Genomic DNA, 18,088 nt, shown 5'->3' on the forward strand with positions numbered 1-18,088 from the left:
GAGGAGAACCAGTAATTGGCATCACCGCGGCTGCTTTATGCTGAAAACACGGCAATTTGAGATGCAGAAGTTACGCGTCATACACTACTCCCACACACACTGCCACTCAATCTGCTGCCATTCTGTAGCCAGCAGGCCCCTCCTGACATGAATGAATGAACTTAAACCTCCTCCTTCACTTTCTCTGGACCTCTCTTGCATGTGTTAACACAACCCAGGGGGAGGCTGGGCAATTATTCTTGAGAGAGACCTTACGGGCAAAAACTATGAAAAACTGAATGACTCACACACCTCTTGTATACATATTATGGCTTAATGAATTATTATTAAAAAGGTAGAGGGCTAAATTATAATCTTCTCGATGACAAATCAGATCTTGTCCTTGTAATCTATCGAAAACTATGCCTGTACATGAATCATCATCTCAAAACCACACTTTACGGGAATGTATGGTTGGCAAAAATATCGAAAAGCAGATGCTAATCAATACTAAAACTGGTATCAAAACTATATACTCATTTGAAGAGCAATCGATACTATAAAAAGTCACATTCACAGGACAGAAATCAACTTCCCTGAAAAGTTTTAGAATGATTCACTATCCACTATAAACTATCCACTAGTTTACGCCCACGGACCACTATGAAACCTACCTGCATCAATGACTTAGAGGTTACACAAATATAAGGCCATATGGTAATACAAAAGAAAGTACCATATTTTACTGTTGAAAATGGCATTCTATTGTCTAAAGAAAGAGTGTTTTATTAGAATCGGTATTGAGTATTGAGTCTATTCCTTACTATTGAAATGTTAGTATTGCGATAATACTACAAGAATGATCATTTCACTGCGCAGGACTCTAAAGTTTGCTCATCTCTGCTTTGTCTCAGTTAGTGCATGTTGAGGACCATACTGTGACTTTCTCGCAGATTGTTTATTTGTGTCTTAATCCCGTGTGTACTGATGGGTGATGAAGAGGAGGAGGTGCAGACAGACAGGAAGTGAGGCACGACGCCCACGGGACACTCACTTCACACATCCCTCAGAGTCTTATTTGCTCTCCCTCACACTCTCTCCTGGACATCCACCACTTTCTCATACCCTAAATAATACTATTCATAAATGCATTGTTTTAATGTTTCTGCTTTTTCTTAATTGCGAAAGGTCCAGAGGAGAAGTTCCAATAAAACTGTTCTGTATGCTGCCTGTCCTGTGAGATGATATATAATTTATCCTCTCATGGGTCATTGCATAGACTCCGTTGGTTGATTTGCATGTTAATGTGATTTATGTAAGATTCATTTGGCATTGGATAGCCAAAAATCTGAGCTTTGGCCCATCACTAGCCTATCCAAGCTTAATAATAATAATTATTATTAATCTCTTTTTGTTGTGGGAAAATGCTTTTTTAAATACATTTTGATAATACAAGTTGTCCCTCATTGATCTAGTTATGTTCTATAATTTGTATATATTTAAATAAATTAATAGTAATTTATTTATTGATTTTTTTTTTAAATTTGAGACAATGCATGTTAATGATGATCTGTTTTGAACAAATGCAAATACGTTGAATTATAGCTACAAAGCTAATTTACATCCACAGTCTCTATAGTCTCTATAGGCAAGTCCAACATACAAATAGGAGATTTGTACAACAAGGAAATGTTAAATATACGTTTTTGACTAATGATCACATGACTGGTTTGATTTCAGCCACAGTTTATCTTGTTTGACTGGAGTGCTATGGTATGTGATGAGTTTGTAAGTATGAATGTGTCTAATGTGCTAATGTTACTAAGTGTTCTCTCGATATATATCAGTTTTATTCCATTCTGTTAAAAAAGTGCAATAAAAACATCTGTGATAAAATAAATGTCATTATTTTAGTATATTTTAAGTTGAAATATTGTGTGATAAGGCTTTAATATTAATTCTGTTAACACTTGTGTGGCCACTATTTGGCACTCATCAACTTAACGATATGGTTTTACATAAACATGGACTCATAGGTCATTGTTGTCACTGTCTGAATCAAAGAATTACTGAGTGTTCTACTTAAAGAGAAGACTGGGGATGTGTCATTAACTTGCAAATTCTGTGATGACAATCTAGTAATCAAAACTTGTGTGTCATAATTATTACTAATAGAGACATTGTAGTTAAAAGTATTACTGCACTTTAAAGCACATTTTTTGAGAAAATAAAATCTTGTTTCCTGCTTGTTAAGATGGTGCCTTTATCCCACAGTGTTTGTTGTATAAATTTGGTTAAGTGTGTTTTTTTGTTTAATTTTTTTTACACATGAACACTAAAAATCTAATAAATTGACTGTAGTGTGTTTTGATTTTATGTAATGCCATTGTGAAAGTGTTTTTTGTTTTTTTTCTAATAACAAAGTTAGAAAAGAATCAGACCAGGGTGTGTGAAAGAGAAATCAATTTTGAGCATGAATGAAAAAGAACACAGCACAGGACAGGTACTGTGTGTTTGTGATGAGAGAAAACATGATGAAATGGTAGAAAGCCTGTTAATAAATCTCTATCAGGAATGTAAACTCACTTCGATCTTTCCAATTCTCCCTACACCCCCAGAACTTCCCTCTGGCTGCGTTTCAAATTTGACTCAGAGCAGTTTCAGAACGAACTGGAGACCCTCCAAGACAACGCCACGCTTCACTAAATATAGCACCAATACACAATGTATATACAAAAACACTGCAACACATATTCACACACATCCCCAGAGCAGTAAGACTATCTGGCACATCTGCCCACGAGCGGACACAACTCAAGGACATGCCGTGAAGACCACAGCACAGCCAGTGGTCTAAGATGAAGCTCAGTGGACCAGAAACACTTGTCACGTCTTAAAATCTCATTTTAAAATATTAGGATCAAGTTTGTCTCACAAGAAAGAAAAAAATAATAATATTCAACTTTATAAACACAATATCTTTTCAACTAAACTTCACCACATAGTTAATTCAGGTATTCTTTCAGTTTTATTTTAGATGGACCAATATGTTTTTTTTCATGGACGATGCCGATTATTTGTAATCCAGAGCAACCGTTGGCCGATTTAGATTATTTTACCCAAATTATGTAATTGAAATTTACTATAAACTCAGCCCACAGCTCTTTTTTACCACAATCCTTTGAGAGAATTGTGCAGTCACATTTTTTAAGTTATCTCTTTGCTATAAAGTGTTTAAATAATGATAGAATATATATGAATCAAAAGCAATAGACATACTTTCAAGCAAATAACAGAAAAAAACACTGGTCTAGCACATTTTATCTTATTGTTGTCACACATAACAGAAAGGAGTAAATGTCTGGTTAGTGAATCACTTAAGATTCACTGAATAAGGAGGCAGTATGTATTGATGCTCCTGTTATAGCGTACGCAAACACTAATAGCCACTGAAGGCAAAGGTAACAACAAAATGTGTGTAATTTTTTTTTTTTTGCAAATTATTAGTGAGAGAAAAAAAAAAAGTACAGAACTTTGGTGAATGCCATATAAATGTGCACCAAAAGGCAATCAAAAACACAAAGAGTTGTTTATAATATAAAATGTATTTGTGAAATCCAAACAGCTAAATAAAGCTATCTGATCTCTACAACATATACTCTGTTATTACATAACAGTCAACGAAGATATGCCTTTTCAATCCATAAATGACTCTTAAACTACAGTTAAATAGAAAATGTATCAGCACTTACAGTTAGTTAGTGCTTTTGGATATTGATAATGTCTAAATGATCAAGTATTTTAATAATGAAGTAAACTCATTCTATTTCGCTTAAAGAAAGACTGACAACCAAAATATGACATGTTTGACTGGAGTTACAGCATACTGTGTGGCCTGGGTAGGGTAATTTCATGTGTGACAATGTCAGGAATCAGGATACGCCTAATAATTATTTTGATTCCAAGTTCGAAGACACTGCAGTAAGTTTTTTGGGGTTTTTTATGATAGTACTTACACTTTATAGTTCTATTATATTGTGCAGACTTTTTGAGCAGAACAGTACATTTACAAGAAAATTTTAAGACTTTTATGATGATTACGTCCTCTAGTCATAGCCCTTATCTTTTGCCCTTTGCCTTCAGGTTTTCTGTTTGTTTTGTATTGTTGCAAAATACATGCAGGTATGAATGAGAGATGAGACAAAACTACGCTAGTAATACAATTCTCAAGGAGCAAACCCACGCTACCTCCCAGAGACGCCCCCACACACCTGCCTCACTGGCTCCATCTCTGCCTTTCATTCATCCCACGCTGTTCTCATCCCAAAGTCACTTGTGGTCCCGCTGCTAGTCCTGGTCCTCATCATGAAGCTCCAGGTCTGTAAAGGGTGTACCGGTAGAGTGAAGTGGACACAATTAGAGCAACGCAGGGCGGACACACGGCAGTAGGCAGACTGGGTGCGTGCTTCTCCTCCTCCACACTGCAGGAGCAATACAGAGGAAAGAGACACACACCGATCGCGTGCAGCCGGCCGGGGAAAAGGAGGGGCCGTGGGACAGCCAATCAGAAATCCTGTACAGGGAGAAATAGACAAGTGCCTAGATTCTTACACAGCTCCAAGGAACAACAATCACAAAAATAATGACTGTGAACAAATGCATAGGTGATTTACTGATGCATTTTTTTTTTTCTTAAGATGGAATGACATTTTAAAAGTTATAGAAAAATACTGTAAACACAAGACAGTGTCTGATAAATGCCAGGAGGTGTCTTCCATAGTAGCAACTAATGGGGATCTATAAACAAATAAACAGTAGCTAGGCTGAGTACAGAAAACACTCGTAATTGTTTTAGAGTACAAACTATAAAATGTACTGAGTGAAGTAAATATAACTAAACACAGTTGTAAAATCGTGTATAACACTTGAAGGATATTAGTACTGGGAATTTATATAACTTTACTCTACTGAACAGTTTTTCTAAATGGGGGAGTTTATGTGATGTATTGGTTTAAGCCCCTACATAAAATATGTACTGTGTTAATATATAAAAATAGCACAATGTTTTTGAATTGTTTATTACAGTTACGTTACATTTTTAGCTCCACAGTTCAAATGGAAAAAGTTTATATTACGTTGCTTATTTGTTATTATGTTTGCATATTTAAGTCGTTTTAGTTGAAGTTTTTAATATTTTTTACTTTTAACTTAGTATTTCTTGCCATATATGTGTTTGTAAGTAATATTTGATACTCAATTCATGTTGGATACCCAGCTGCTTGGATGTTGTAAACAGCACAGCTGAACTTGTTGGTTCACTTTCCTTGCCAATGGGAGCCTCAGGGAAATATGCATTCATGTAGGCGACTTAACGAAAACTGTACCAATGTATTCTGACACAGCCGCATCCTGGCTGTGGGGCCGTGTGAATAATTTGACATCTCCAGTCGTGCTGCCCACATGTGGGAGTGCACAGTCTCACCTGTCAGCTCCAGGCATTTTCATTACTTGGTCCTCAGAATGTGAGAAGCAGCCGATGCAGCCCTCAGTGGGTGGATCTGTGGGAGTAAGATGGTGGAGGAGACAAAAAAAAATCATCAGTGACACAATCAGGAAAGCAGAGTGTAATAAGAAACTCCACAACTTCACTGAGCCTCCAGGAAGGGACCAATAAATATGGAGTTTGACCTTTTTCACCGTCTGTAGAGTATACAGGGTACAGACTCCAGGGAGACTGCCTACATCTCCCATCACCCCCTCTGACAGGAGGAGCAGGGGTGGAACAAACGTTCAGAGTTCAGACATGTGAAGCACAGTGAGGAATGACTAATGTTCCAGAGGGACACAAAGGTGAACTGCATGTCTGTGTGCTTCATGTCCTCATAGCTTTTACAAACATGTACTGTATGTAACTCACAGGTAAGAGTTAGCAGTATTAAGAGTTTGTTTTTGTTGGCAGTCCTTATAAAGGTTACCCAACATAACATATGGTTGATGCTGTGCAGATTGTTTTTTTTCTTTTACATAAGATAACATTTGTTCAGTGCATTCTAGATGCTTTATATTCATATAAGGACAAGGCGATACGCTCCTACACTATAGTCCATTTCCATGACTACCTCCTAAGCACTATCCTTGACACAACTTCATTAGCTTTATGAACTTGTTCATTAGGCCTGTTTGAATCAAATTACCTTGATTTTCACAAAAGGGTTACTTCCTCCACACAGAGCTGAGAGTGGATGAGTGTCATTTTCAGGCATATTCTTTGGTCTGTGCAATAGGCAAAGATGGAAATAAATTGTTAACAAATACAATCATATAATAATAGAAATAAAAAGTATACTGTAATAAAAAGGAATTAAAGTATAAACATAGGCTATGTCAAGACCACGGACGGCCTATTTACTGAAAAAAGACAGTGTTTTAAAAGAGTTCCAAGCTATGAACTAAACTGAAGTGTAGTATGAGCAAATTGAGAGCCTAGTTAGATTTTGTAGTTGTGATTACATTGTTAAATGGCTCCCTCTTGAGGCCATGTAGGATACTGCAGGTTCTACTCCAAATCCTATTATAGACAACTGTGCATGGCTACTTTTGGATTTTTAAATAAATTGCATGTTATCAACTGCACTCTATATTTGGACATTTGGCATATGGTTTATAGCAGTCTACTAATCATGATGGAGAACAACAAGAGAGAAAACACTATATGTCTGTGTAGCAAAAGCACAGTAGTAGGATGTACATAATAGGCAACTTTTGTGATTATTTTGTGTTTTAATGTAAATAAACAATTGCTTGCTTCTATATTATTTTTATTAGACCTATAAACAATGATCACTATATTCTCCTCCTCATATGGTTGTCATGGTAACCTCCTCTCCCTGTCTCCCTGGTAACAGTCCCCCCTCTCTCTCTATCTCTCTCTCTCTCTCTCTCTGTCTCTGCTTCATTCTTTCAGTCAGCTGACAGCCTGAACTTCCGGTCTGTATATGATATCAAACTGAGGGACAGGTGTAAACAGAGCTTTGTCTTTTGCTGTCTGCTGTATTTTCCCTTTCCTCTCCTCTTTACCTCCTCCTCGTCTTCTTCTTTTCCTCGGTCCTTGGCGCGCGCCCCGGTGGCGGTAGCGCGCACCCCTCTGCGGCACGTTGCAAGCGCTCAGCTCGGTTCGTATTTTTTTATTGTAGGCTGTTATTTTCTTCCTCCATCACTCTTATTTTCCAGCCCTCCCCACCCTGTTTACCGCATTTGGAGCGATGTGCGTCCCTGCATTTTTCTCTATTTTGATTGCTCACTTCCAGCGGGGTTTTCCTTCGTTTTCTTTTTGTCTTTCTCTTTGTCACCTGTCCAGTCGTAGCTTTTACGTGTTTGTTTGTTCGTAGGCCTTGGGCTATTTTTAGAAAACTCATTGTGTTTTTTCTCCTGTCCCTCTTTGTTGTACCATTCGTCTTTCGCACTCATCACCCGCGTTTTGTACCAATTCCCCTTTCTCTATGTATCATGTAAAGACGTGTTCGGTTCGCTTCGTCCTTTTCCGCCCGTTTCCGCTCGTTTCCTCCCTTTTTCCTCTCTCTCCTGTCCTTTCTCGTCCCCGTTATATTTCTAATGATGGTCCAAAAGTCGCGGAACGGCGGCGTGTTTCCCGCATCACAGAACGACCAGAAGAAGCTCAAAGTGGGGTTCGTGGGCCTGGAGGGGGCCGTGGCGGAGACGAGCAGGGACGGGGCCCTCCTCATCACAGGTGTGTGACTAAAAAATAACGCACTCATGTAATCCACACATTTAGTTACCAGAAACACAGAATTACATGTTGCTCTGTTATTGCTTTAACTGTACACCTTGTCTCTTGATAATTGCATTATGGCCAATCATCAGTGGTTGTTTTTGCCTTTTGTCTGCTCAGGTGTGGAGGAGGGCCCCCGGCGACAGCGTACCAGTGTGTCAGGAGGGAAGAAGCCAGTTAAACGTAACGCCATCTACAGGCGTCTGCAGAACTTTCTCTACAATGTTTTAGAGCGCCCTCGAGGATGGGCCTTCATCTATCATGCATATGTGTAAGAACACTTAAAGAGAACTTCTTATGCTATGAACCGTGCCCGGTTGACTCACAGACCACAAACAAATACATTATAAATGTTCGATTAGATTTCCCGAGAGAGACCACTGAGTGAGGTACAATGAATAGTCTAAGCACTGGAGCACCGGTTTGATTCTGGATTAAATTAAGGAAATGACAAGGCAAGACAAAGACCTTGACTTTAGTTTAAATACTCTTTCATATTGTTGATGATTATTACTGCAGTGTAGCTGCAGTGTTCGCCTCTCACAGATGACTCACTGAGAGAGCACTGTAGCGGCAGAATATAAAAGCTGGCAAGTGTCACAAGTTTGAGCGACGTCCAACCAAACCTCCGAGGACAGGGCTCAAATTCTGCTGCGGCTGCTCAGCTGAAAACAACCTTTACGTCTCCATTTTGAAAAGTACAAGAGACTTTGCAATACTAGTGCATAAATAAAATAACCTTTACTTGTATAAGATATAAGATGTTAATGTCAGTTTATAGTGTCTGTAAAAAAAGAGACTGAGCTGTTTTGGCACTTTGTTCTCTGTTGTTGGCAGGTTTCTGCTGGTCTTTTCCTGTCTTGTTCTGTCAGTCTTCTCTACCATCAAAGAATATGAGAAGAGTTCAGAGGATGCTCTATACATCCTGGTATGTTTTATATTTATTTTTCTATAAACATTGAAAAGATGAGTAAATCCATCTGTCCTGGTCCCAACAAAAAATTGGTATCTTTCTATAGAACCTGTCCATGTTTATATGTAAATAGGTAAGATTGTGATTGATGTGCAAAGGAGCTTGTCTGATACCTAATAATAATTGCTTTACTTAACAAATTGGTTGTTACCAGTTAAGGGGTGTAGCCAGTAGGCAAAATGAATAAGGCAATAGAGACTAGACTTTTCTTTGTGTCTTCTGACAGGAAGTGGTGACCATCGTGGTGTTCGGAGTGGAGTACATGGTGAGGATCTGGGCCGCTGGATGCTGCTGTCGGTACAGAGGGTGGAGAGGTCGCCTGAAGTTTGCCAGAAAACCCTTCTGTGTCATTGGTGATTTGAAAATGTCAAAATGATTTCAGAGTTAAACTACACTTTTGAGATGTGTGTGCATGTGTGTGTACATATATAGTGGGCATATGGCATCTGAAGTCATAATGGAAGCAAACCACTTGATTTTAATGAGATATTCTGCTTCATAAGGAGAGCATAAAAAATCTAACAATCCTTTACTTTCATTCATTCCTCCAGACATCATGGTCCTGATAGCTTCTGTGTCAGTGCTGGCGGCAGGGACCCAGGGGAATGTCTTTGCCACATCAGCCATTCGCTCGCTCCGATTCCTCCAGATCCTGAGGATGATCAGAATGGACCGGCGCGGAGGCACATGGAAACTTCTGGGCTCAGTGGTCTATGCTCACAGCAAGGTCAGCTGTTGTTGCATTTATGACATTTATATGAAATTGCTCAAAACATGATCACAAGCCAGCAAATATATATCAGTTAAGACACTGTGTTGCACATGTGTTGTTGTATGATTAATTAATTGAACACGTCTCTAATTTAATAGATCATTAAACAATATATTAAATTGAATGCATCAGATCTGCTTGGAGAGAGCAGGAGGGGGTTGGGTTTTGACAGCAAAGTGGAGATGTGTTTAGAGACCAACTAGTGGTGTAAAAAATAGAATTGCATTACAAATACAGCAATAAGTGTCACACATCTTTCCCTTCATCATTTTGTTTCCTGCTCATGATAGAATTTGTGGCTGAACACTCTGAGATCAGTGAGTGTACTGCCAGTGTGAGGGACAATAAGCAATGCAGAGGTGTATTTATAGATGCTGATCCTGAGAGGTAAAAAAACGATCAATAGTCGTGATCAATAACAGATCAGGTGACATCTGCTGACAGGAAATGGATTACAACAAGAGCCATACATAGAAGCTGTGTGTCAACCTCTTGGTCATGTACATAATGTCAATGTTATGCTGCACATGTGTTACATTTATCAATATTTTGAAATGTCATATTGTGATGATGCAGTGAAACTACAGTGGTGTAGTGTCCATGCACTCAGTGCAGGGTCACTGGCTACAGTTACATACACACTCAAAATCTGATTATTATCAGATTTCTAGAGTTCGATTATTAAATTGCAGGTAAACACATCAGAATTTGTGGTTTGCACGTCATGTTAATCATACAATAACTTTTTGGGGTTTGTAATTATAACCACGGGCTCAAAACTTGTCAAAGGACATACAGATGAGATACAGATGTTGAGTCCCTTTTCTCCAGTCACAAATGGATATTAGGCTGGTTATATCTCTATGACTGGGAAGACAGCTTGTTCTCTGTTAATTAATTTGACTAAGAAAAGTGCTATTTGTTCATTGGTTCATTTTAATATTAACTACAATCAACCTAAAAACGTATACTGTATAAATGCTTTTACTGAGCTATACAATCCTGGTGTGTGCAGGAGCTGATTACTGCATGGTACATCGGCTTCTTGTGTCTGATCCTAGCTAGTTTCCTGGTTTACTTGGCCGAGAAGGAGGACAACGAGCAGTTTGAGACATATGCTGATGCTCTGTGGTGGGGACTGGTCAGTACCACTGTTTAGCAGCTACCAAGTAATTATCTAGAAGACAAATTACACAAATTACAACATTTTACACATTGCTTATCTTGTTCAGATCACCCTGACAACTATCGGCTATGGTGACAAATTCCCTATCACGTGGAACGGCCGTCTGCTGGCTGCCACCTTCACTTTGATTGGAGTGTCTTTCTTTGCCCTGCCTGCTGTGAGTTCCCTGTTCACCTACTTTTACTATTCTCTCAGTCAAATACATACAGTTTCCCACTATTTAACAGATTATTATGTACCCAGTATGAAATGATTAACAGAAAACCTGTCTCTAGGGCATTCTTGGCTCTGGTTTTGCCCTGAAAGTCCAGGAGCAGCATCGACAGAAGCACTTTGAGAAACGTAGGAATCCGGCTGCTGGATTAATACAGGTATAGACAACTACAATTATTAGAGTTAGACTTATTTGTCTTAAATATAAAATATCAGAGGGGGATACACTATGCTGACATTGATTCAAGGCTTGATTTTGATATACAGGCAGCGTGGAGGGTTTATGCCACCAACCTGACTCGAACTGATCTTAACTCCACTTGGGACTACTACGAAAGAACCACTGTCCCTATGTACAGGTACCATTTATTTAACCCCACAGGCTCTTTCCACACATATAGAGAACATAGCTATTTTACTCTTGAAATATTTTATCTACTTGTACACAGTAGTAATGTTCATGTATGTTCAGGTTGATTCCTCCCTTGAACCAACTGGATCTACTAAGAAACCTGAAGAACAAGTCTGGTCTTTCTTTCAGGTTTGAAAATGTTTTTGTTTGTCTGAAGCCTACCGTACATTAAGACGTCAATAAGGACACTGTAAATCTGTTAATTCACCAATGGTTATAGAATGTCCTAGTCAGCACCGACCTAAATATTCCACTATATTTAGCTGAATGTAAGTAATGTGAGCTTTTGTTACATACAGTTCTGTAAGCTCACACTTCTCCCCTGAGAGAATACCTAAACCCACTTAATTACTGCTCTAATGGAGCACGCAAAGGGGTTTTATGAAGCACTGTGGAACGGAAACACAAATCAATGACCACTTATTGTCCAGTAGTGTAGGACTTTGTTGCTTATTCAGTGAAGAACTATTCTTGTCTGTCTCTGATCTCTAGGAAGGACGTCCAGCCTGAGCCGTCTCCCAGGTCACTGCCCAATTATTAATAAAATGTTTTGTTTTTGATGTTTAATTGTTAGATAGTGGCTATTGCAAAGTGTGACATTTATGGAAAATATACTTTAAACACCAAGCATATGAGCAAGATACTTATCAGGGAGCTTTTTTTTTTTTTTTTAACCTGCAGTCAGAAAGTGAGTTTAAAGGAGAGAGTCTTCTCCTCACCTCGAAGCTCTGGGACCAAAGGCAAAGGCTCTCCTCAACATGGTAAGTGGAAAGAAAACTACTGCACTGGTGGGACTCAGTGAAATACTCTTGTAAACATATAAACACAATACTCTTGTAAACACACAGTAATCATAATACACGTCATTTCAACATTCACAAACTCAGTCAGTGCCACAAGAACTAAGACTTTCATACAAACAAAAATTTGTTTTACCCTGCTGCTTGCTCAGTTTTTATGGTTTTATTTATAGTAAAAGCCAAAAGTAAAATCTGTCAGTGGACAGAAAGTTGTTGGAATGAAGACGTTTTGCTACCCATCCATCCTTCAGTTCTCTTCAGTTCTAATGCTTATATTGTTTGAATATGCAAAATTATGCTTTATATTATTCACATTGAATAATATTTAACAACAAAGCTCAGCTGACCATGATGTACGGGCCTCCTTATATATAGTATAAAATGTGTTCGGGATACACACATGTATGGATACAGATTTTACTCACTCAAAGACTCATGTCTGTGGCCTTGAGCTTGGACTTGAAGAGTAACAACAGTTGGTTTGTGGACCTTATGGGAGGTCTCAGGGAGGTCTGACAATAAAGATGATTTCTTTCACTCTGGTTGTAGTCCTGCCCACAGTGGGTCCAGGCGTGGGTCCTGATGGCCATGCGGTCTGCCCTGTTCTGGATCCAAACCTAGATGACAGTCCTAGTAAAGTCCCTAAGAGCTGGAGCTTTGGGGAGCGCAGCCGGACCCGGCAGGCCTTCAGAATCCGGGGGGCGGCATCCAGGCAGAACTCAGAAGGTGGGAGGGGCTTATGCCAGTCAATCTCAGTTTTGTGCACATCACACATGCAAATCTTTGATGATTAACATGAGGAACTATGTTTAATGTTGACCACAGACACTGCATGAGTGCTCTGTACAGGCCACATCCATTCTGTGTGTTGACTGTGTTCTGTGTTATGTTTTCAATGATTGTGTGTCGTGTTATTTTTATTGTCTTGTGTACTGTTGTCGTCATGTTGTCCCACTATTGGTCCCCGTTATAGACTAGTCTTACAAACAAACAACGTTCTCTCAAAATTCAAATGATAAGAACATATATATTATATATGTATATATATATTGGTGGAGGAATGATGTAGGTGAAGAATTGAAGGAGAAAACAGAGAAGTAGAGGATGGCAAATGTGGACAGGGTGTGTATGTGTTTGCTATTTGGTAGATAAGGAGAATACTAAAAAGTCAGTAAAGTCTGTTCTTTGTGGCTTCCTCATATTATAGCTCCTTGTTGTATTGGTGCTTATGCTGTGTTTGGATGTGTCTCTGCTTACTACTTCAAAGACATGACATCTGAGTCTTGTTTTAATATCCGTTGCTTGTGTTTTGTGCCCCAAATTAAGCCTTTTCTGTTGCTAAAAGGTGTTTTTTTTTTTTTAGAAAAGAGCTGGATAATTGTCACACTGAACCTGATAAATCCATCTTGGATTACCAGACAAGATTAGTTTTTTTGAGCGTAAGATGCAGACGTCCTGACAGTCCCTTTTTGTCCTCCTCTGCTTCCCATAGTGCTCATAGAGATGCAGGATGAAGAGTTCAGACAGAAGAGCTCGCCAGGTTAGAACACACACATCAACAACACATTCTGAGATCTAACCTGTTTAGTGACTGGGCCAGAAGGAGGACAAATAGTCTGAAGTTTCTTGTCAATCTTTTACATTGGCAGTCTTTGGCAATGTAAAGACATCCCTTCTTTTTTGTTCTTTTGATTTGTATTTGTTTGTCTGAATGTATTTCAAATGTTAGCAAATTTACAATATCACTATCTCATGACTAGAAAGTTGCACACACATGGACCATTGATGGTATGTACCTTCTAACAAAATTGATCATTGGTAAGGGATTAACTGGTTGATAACTTTCCTGCACTTAAATCGGAAAGGAGTAATCAACACATTCAGATTACATTAGTTGCATAGTTCCATGTCATTATTGAATGACATAATGTATCGCATGTATCCATGTTTACCAACAAGATTACTCGTGTGTCTGTAACATAATGCCAAATTGTGTGCTGTTGGCAGAGGCCAGTCTGCCAGGGGAGGACATGGCGGATGATAATAAAAGCTGTCACTGTGAGTTTGTCCCTCAAGACCTGACTCCGGGGTTAAAGGCCACTATCAGAGCCATTTGGTACAGTTGGTACTCTTTTTCTTGTTTTGCACTCAACAGCATCATATGCCATATTTTCTCAACTTGTCTTTTTGACTTCACAATAATCATTGTTCAGACATTGTACATTGTTTTTCTTGTTTTTCCCTGTACCCAAACTAAGGTTCTGACTCAATTTTTGTCATATTCAGCTTGCTTGCCTTTTTCTGATCATTTAAATCACTTTATTTATGCTCACTCAGGGCCAAAGGTCAGAGGTCACAGGTCAGCGTGTGCAGTGGCATCCATTTTCTGTTGTTTCACTACTTTCAGTTGTTGGTAAGACATTTTTGTTGCTTGTTTGGTTTCACTGCACTTCAGTCTCAGAACCCAAAGAGTCTGCTGGGACCTGACACTGAGCTGTATTTTACTTTTAGTTGGCAATGTTTTTATTTATTGTGTAAATTCTGCTGCAGGTCTGCCATTCATCCATTTCATTTTTTTTCCTCAGCTTGTTATGTGTATGACGGTGGATTTAAAACTTGTTTATGTATTTAGAACTTGTATTCACTGTATCTATGATTGATCTCTAATCAAAGCAGATGTTCTTATGACCATATAGGATCATATCATGTACAATTCAGAAGTGTCTGACAAATCCCTCAAAAGCAGATATGAGGAATCCTGTGTACTCCTTATGACCTGGAATTGGATGGTGTCAGGACATATGACCTATATTATGTCCAAGTAAAGACAAGTTTCAAGTGTTATCTGTGTCCACAGCATCATGCGCTTCTTGGTTTCCAAGAGAAAATTTAAGGAGAGTCTACGGCCATATGATGTGATGGACGTGATTGAGCAGTATTCTGCTGGACACTTGGACATGCTGGCCCGCATCAAGAACCTCCAGTCCAGGTAAGGATGAAGTTCAACCCTTGAGCTTGTTATTCATGACTTTAAATTCACATACAAGTTATGTCTAACATTCAGAGTGGACCAAATAGTGGGGAGGGGCACACCCATCACTGACAAGGATCGACCCAAACCAAATGAAGAGATGCCAGAGGACCCCAGTATGATGGGACGTCTGGGGAAGGTGGAAAAACAGGTGACATAATAATAGTAATAATAATAATAATAATAATAATAATAATAATAATAACAGCATTTATTATTATTATTTATTATTTGATGTTATTTTGTTTACTTTTTTATTATTGTTAGTTAGATTAGCTTTTACAAATGTTTCCATAAGAACAGATACGTTTTACTACTTTAATGGATTATGATGCAGGTTTTGTCAATGGAACGGAAGCTAGACTTCCTGGTGAATATCTACATTCAGAGAATGGGGATTCCCCAGTCTGAGACAGATGCCTACTTCAGATCTAAAGAACCAGACCCAGCACCTCCATACCACAGCCCTGTGGGCCATTTGGAGAAGAGCCAATCTGTGCCCAAGATACTCCAGTAAGTGCCCCAAGGTTCTTTTCCCACCTGTATTCATCTAGTGGCCAATCTCCACAACTATAGATTTAAATTAAAGAGTTAATAATCTAAAACACATATTTAGCACTGTGTTATTTAAAAACAAGTCTTGTGGTTGTGACTGCTGATTGAGTTCTTGTCTTCCAGGGTTAATCCAGGTGAAAATGTGTCATCTTCGCGATATGTTTCAAAAATGGTTCGTTCTAGTAGCTCCACAGCTCAGCGCAGCTGCCCAGCACCATCTTGCCCACCCTCTACATCCTGGCAGCCAATCAGCGGCCATTTACAGCATGCTCCACCCCCTTGGCCACGCAGCCATGGTAACACTCCAAGTCCAGTAAACGACTCACTGGTGAGGCTCCCTCCGCCTCCTGCAAACACAGGGTCTCGAACACACCGCGACCGCAGCGAGAGGGGTGGAGTCAGCGGTGACGAGCAGAAACCTGACAGCGAATCATCTGTGTCTATTCCCTCTGTGGATCATGAGGAATTGGAGCGCTCTTTCAGCAGCTTCTCCATATCCCCGTCGCGGCCGCGTTGCGCCACAGTCCGGCCCTACATCGCAGAGGCTGAGTCCGACTCAGAGTCTGAACTGTGCCCAGCTTCCAGACCTGCCGAGGGAAGACTGACAGATGAGACCAGAACACACTGAACTAGTGAAGGACACCAGTCTAATGTAGCAAACAACCTTTTGGATTTAATCCTCTGCCCTAAAACAATGATGTGCCCCTTTTAAGGCTTTCTTTACTGCATTCCAGTCATCTATTAAGTCACAGTACTCTGCAACTCTGAACTCTGCAAGACACCTTTTTTTTTTACCTTGTTGTGTCAGAAGTACTGTATTTTAGTATCTGGATATAAGCCTACAGAGTTCCTGCCAAATGTTTCTTACAGAAAAAACAAACAAACTAAACATTTTAAATTTGTAAGAAGAAACACCAGTTCCTGTTGACAATCTTTTTTTTTCAGTCAAAATGTGGCACACTGTTCATACAGACCATCTATCAGAATGGATCACCTTCCCTAGACCAGCACAATTTATTGCCAACTGTGTAATTTCAACTATTGATTTATTTTTAATTAAAACAGTTGGAAGATACGTTCTTATTAAAGCCATAATTTCTGAACTCAGTAGCAAATATGATAACTCTTGGTCTGTTCAAAAGATTTTACTGAATATGGACATAAACTCAACTGAACTAAAGCATCGTATGTGGGCTGTACTTACTAATAAACGGTAAAGTTATCCTGTTCCCAGAGAGCATGTGGACTGTGGGCCACTGAATCAATTCAATTTAAGCTTATAATCCAAATGCTGAGAAAATGATGTGTTTAAGATTTAAGATGAGAACTAGACAACATAAAAAGTATTTAAATTATCTGTATTATTATTCAGCATTTAACTCTTATAGCATGAAAATAGCATAGAATTATAATGAAAAATTACATTTACAATACACCGCAATATATCTTCTGAAAACACAAATAGCCTAATCTTTATAGGAGTGAGAGCATTCAAAGAGTGCACTCCCAATGTAGTCCAAACCCACAGCAACCTTTCACTATGTTTACAGCTGAATTACTCTGAAATCAGGTTAACAAAATCAGTTATATAAGCATGCACTATGTGTTTGCTAAAACTTAGAAGTACACTTGCACATACACAGTAATTGAGAATATTTTTATTTCCATTAAATGCCTGTGGTCCAATTTTTAGACATGATAAACATCCGGTGGTTCAAGGAATAGAACCTTTTGACTGTAGTTTGATCAGAAGTTTATTCCAGGCTTAAACCGGCTTTGCTAAGCAGTGTGCAGCACCACCACTGTTGATGGTTATGTTTAAAACACATCTTCACTTGGTCAAGAACTCCTTAGCCTTATCACTGCCCGGTCAACACCCAGTGTTCAAATCTACCACTCAAATGTAACACAGCTAGATTAAAATGTGAGGAAAGGCTCTGAACCAAAGCTTTGTGTTTTAACTGTCCAAAGAAAAGCCACTCTGTCATGCAAGAACCCAGTGATGGTGTTGACCATTGTACCAATCTTCATTACTTGTAATCACACATGTAATCCGATTTACATTAAAACATCAACCCTTTTGCTGTTTGTGGTTTATGTAGAATTATGTAAGATGTGTTGGGTAAGTCTTGTGTATTTCATGAGCATAATCATATGCAGATACCACATTTACCTTCAAGTCAAGTATTCCTTTATGACAGCAGAGGGCAGCACCATATTAACAGCCTCTAACGAAACACTCAAAACATTTGTATTTTGATAAATACCTTGGTCTTGGGTTCAAGCCTTGATTTCTTCACTTTGTGAATTAAGCTATCATATATTTTCACTGGATTGCACCAGTTTTCTGCAGCCAAGTCTATTTCTATATCCTTATA

General features: G+C 38.9%; 2 protein-coding genes across 6 annotated transcripts in view; one reads left to right on the plus strand and one right to left on the minus strand.

Moving 5' to 3' along the window:
* The window catches only part of LOC117371290 (corticotropin-releasing factor receptor 1-like), a 25,209-nt gene extending 20,739 nt beyond the window's left edge, over positions 1–4,470 (minus strand). The window contains exon 1 of the mRNA XM_033966939.2: positions 4,251–4,470. Coding sequence (XP_033822830.1) covers positions 4,251–4,268 — 18 coding nt within the window. The 5' untranslated portion in view covers positions 4,269–4,470. The remainder of the gene's footprint in view (positions 1–4,250) is intronic.
* Positions 4,471–7,036: 2,566 nt separating this feature from the next.
* Positions 7,037–17,791, plus strand: LOC117371375 (potassium voltage-gated channel subfamily KQT member 2-like). 5 transcript variants are annotated; one of them, XM_055221901.1, is made up of 19 exons: positions 7,043–7,726; positions 7,889–8,039; positions 8,606–8,696; positions 8,968–9,094; positions 9,293–9,468; positions 10,529–10,654; positions 10,746–10,856; positions 10,975–11,070; positions 11,180–11,271; positions 11,385–11,453; positions 11,817–11,846; positions 12,006–12,085; positions 12,674–12,850; positions 13,617–13,664; positions 14,132–14,537; positions 14,982–15,113; positions 15,189–15,306; positions 15,493–15,668; positions 15,834–17,791. In XM_055221901.1, the coding sequence occupies exons 1-19, from the start codon at positions 7,591–7,593 to the stop codon at positions 16,336–16,338; spliced, it is 2,847 nt and encodes a 948-aa protein (XP_055077876.1). In that variant the 5' UTR covers positions 7,043–7,590; the 3' UTR covers positions 16,339–17,791. The 5 variants fall into 5 exon arrangements, 4 of the variants coding, with proteins under 4 accessions (XP_033822934.1, XP_055077876.1, XP_033822933.1 ...); XM_033967042.2 differs by having other exon boundaries at positions 14,132–14,240; positions 15,834–16,696; XM_033967043.2 differs by lacking the exon at positions 13,617–13,664 and having other exon boundaries at positions 7,037–7,726; positions 14,132–14,240.
* Positions 17,792–18,088: the final 297 nt, after the last annotated feature.

This window comes from Periophthalmus magnuspinnatus, chromosome 5 (genome assembly GCF_009829125.3).
Source record: "Periophthalmus magnuspinnatus isolate fPerMag1 chromosome 5, fPerMag1.2.pri, whole genome shotgun sequence".
Classification (NCBI taxonomy): Eukaryota; Metazoa; Chordata; class Actinopteri; order Gobiiformes; family Gobiidae; genus Periophthalmus; species Periophthalmus magnuspinnatus.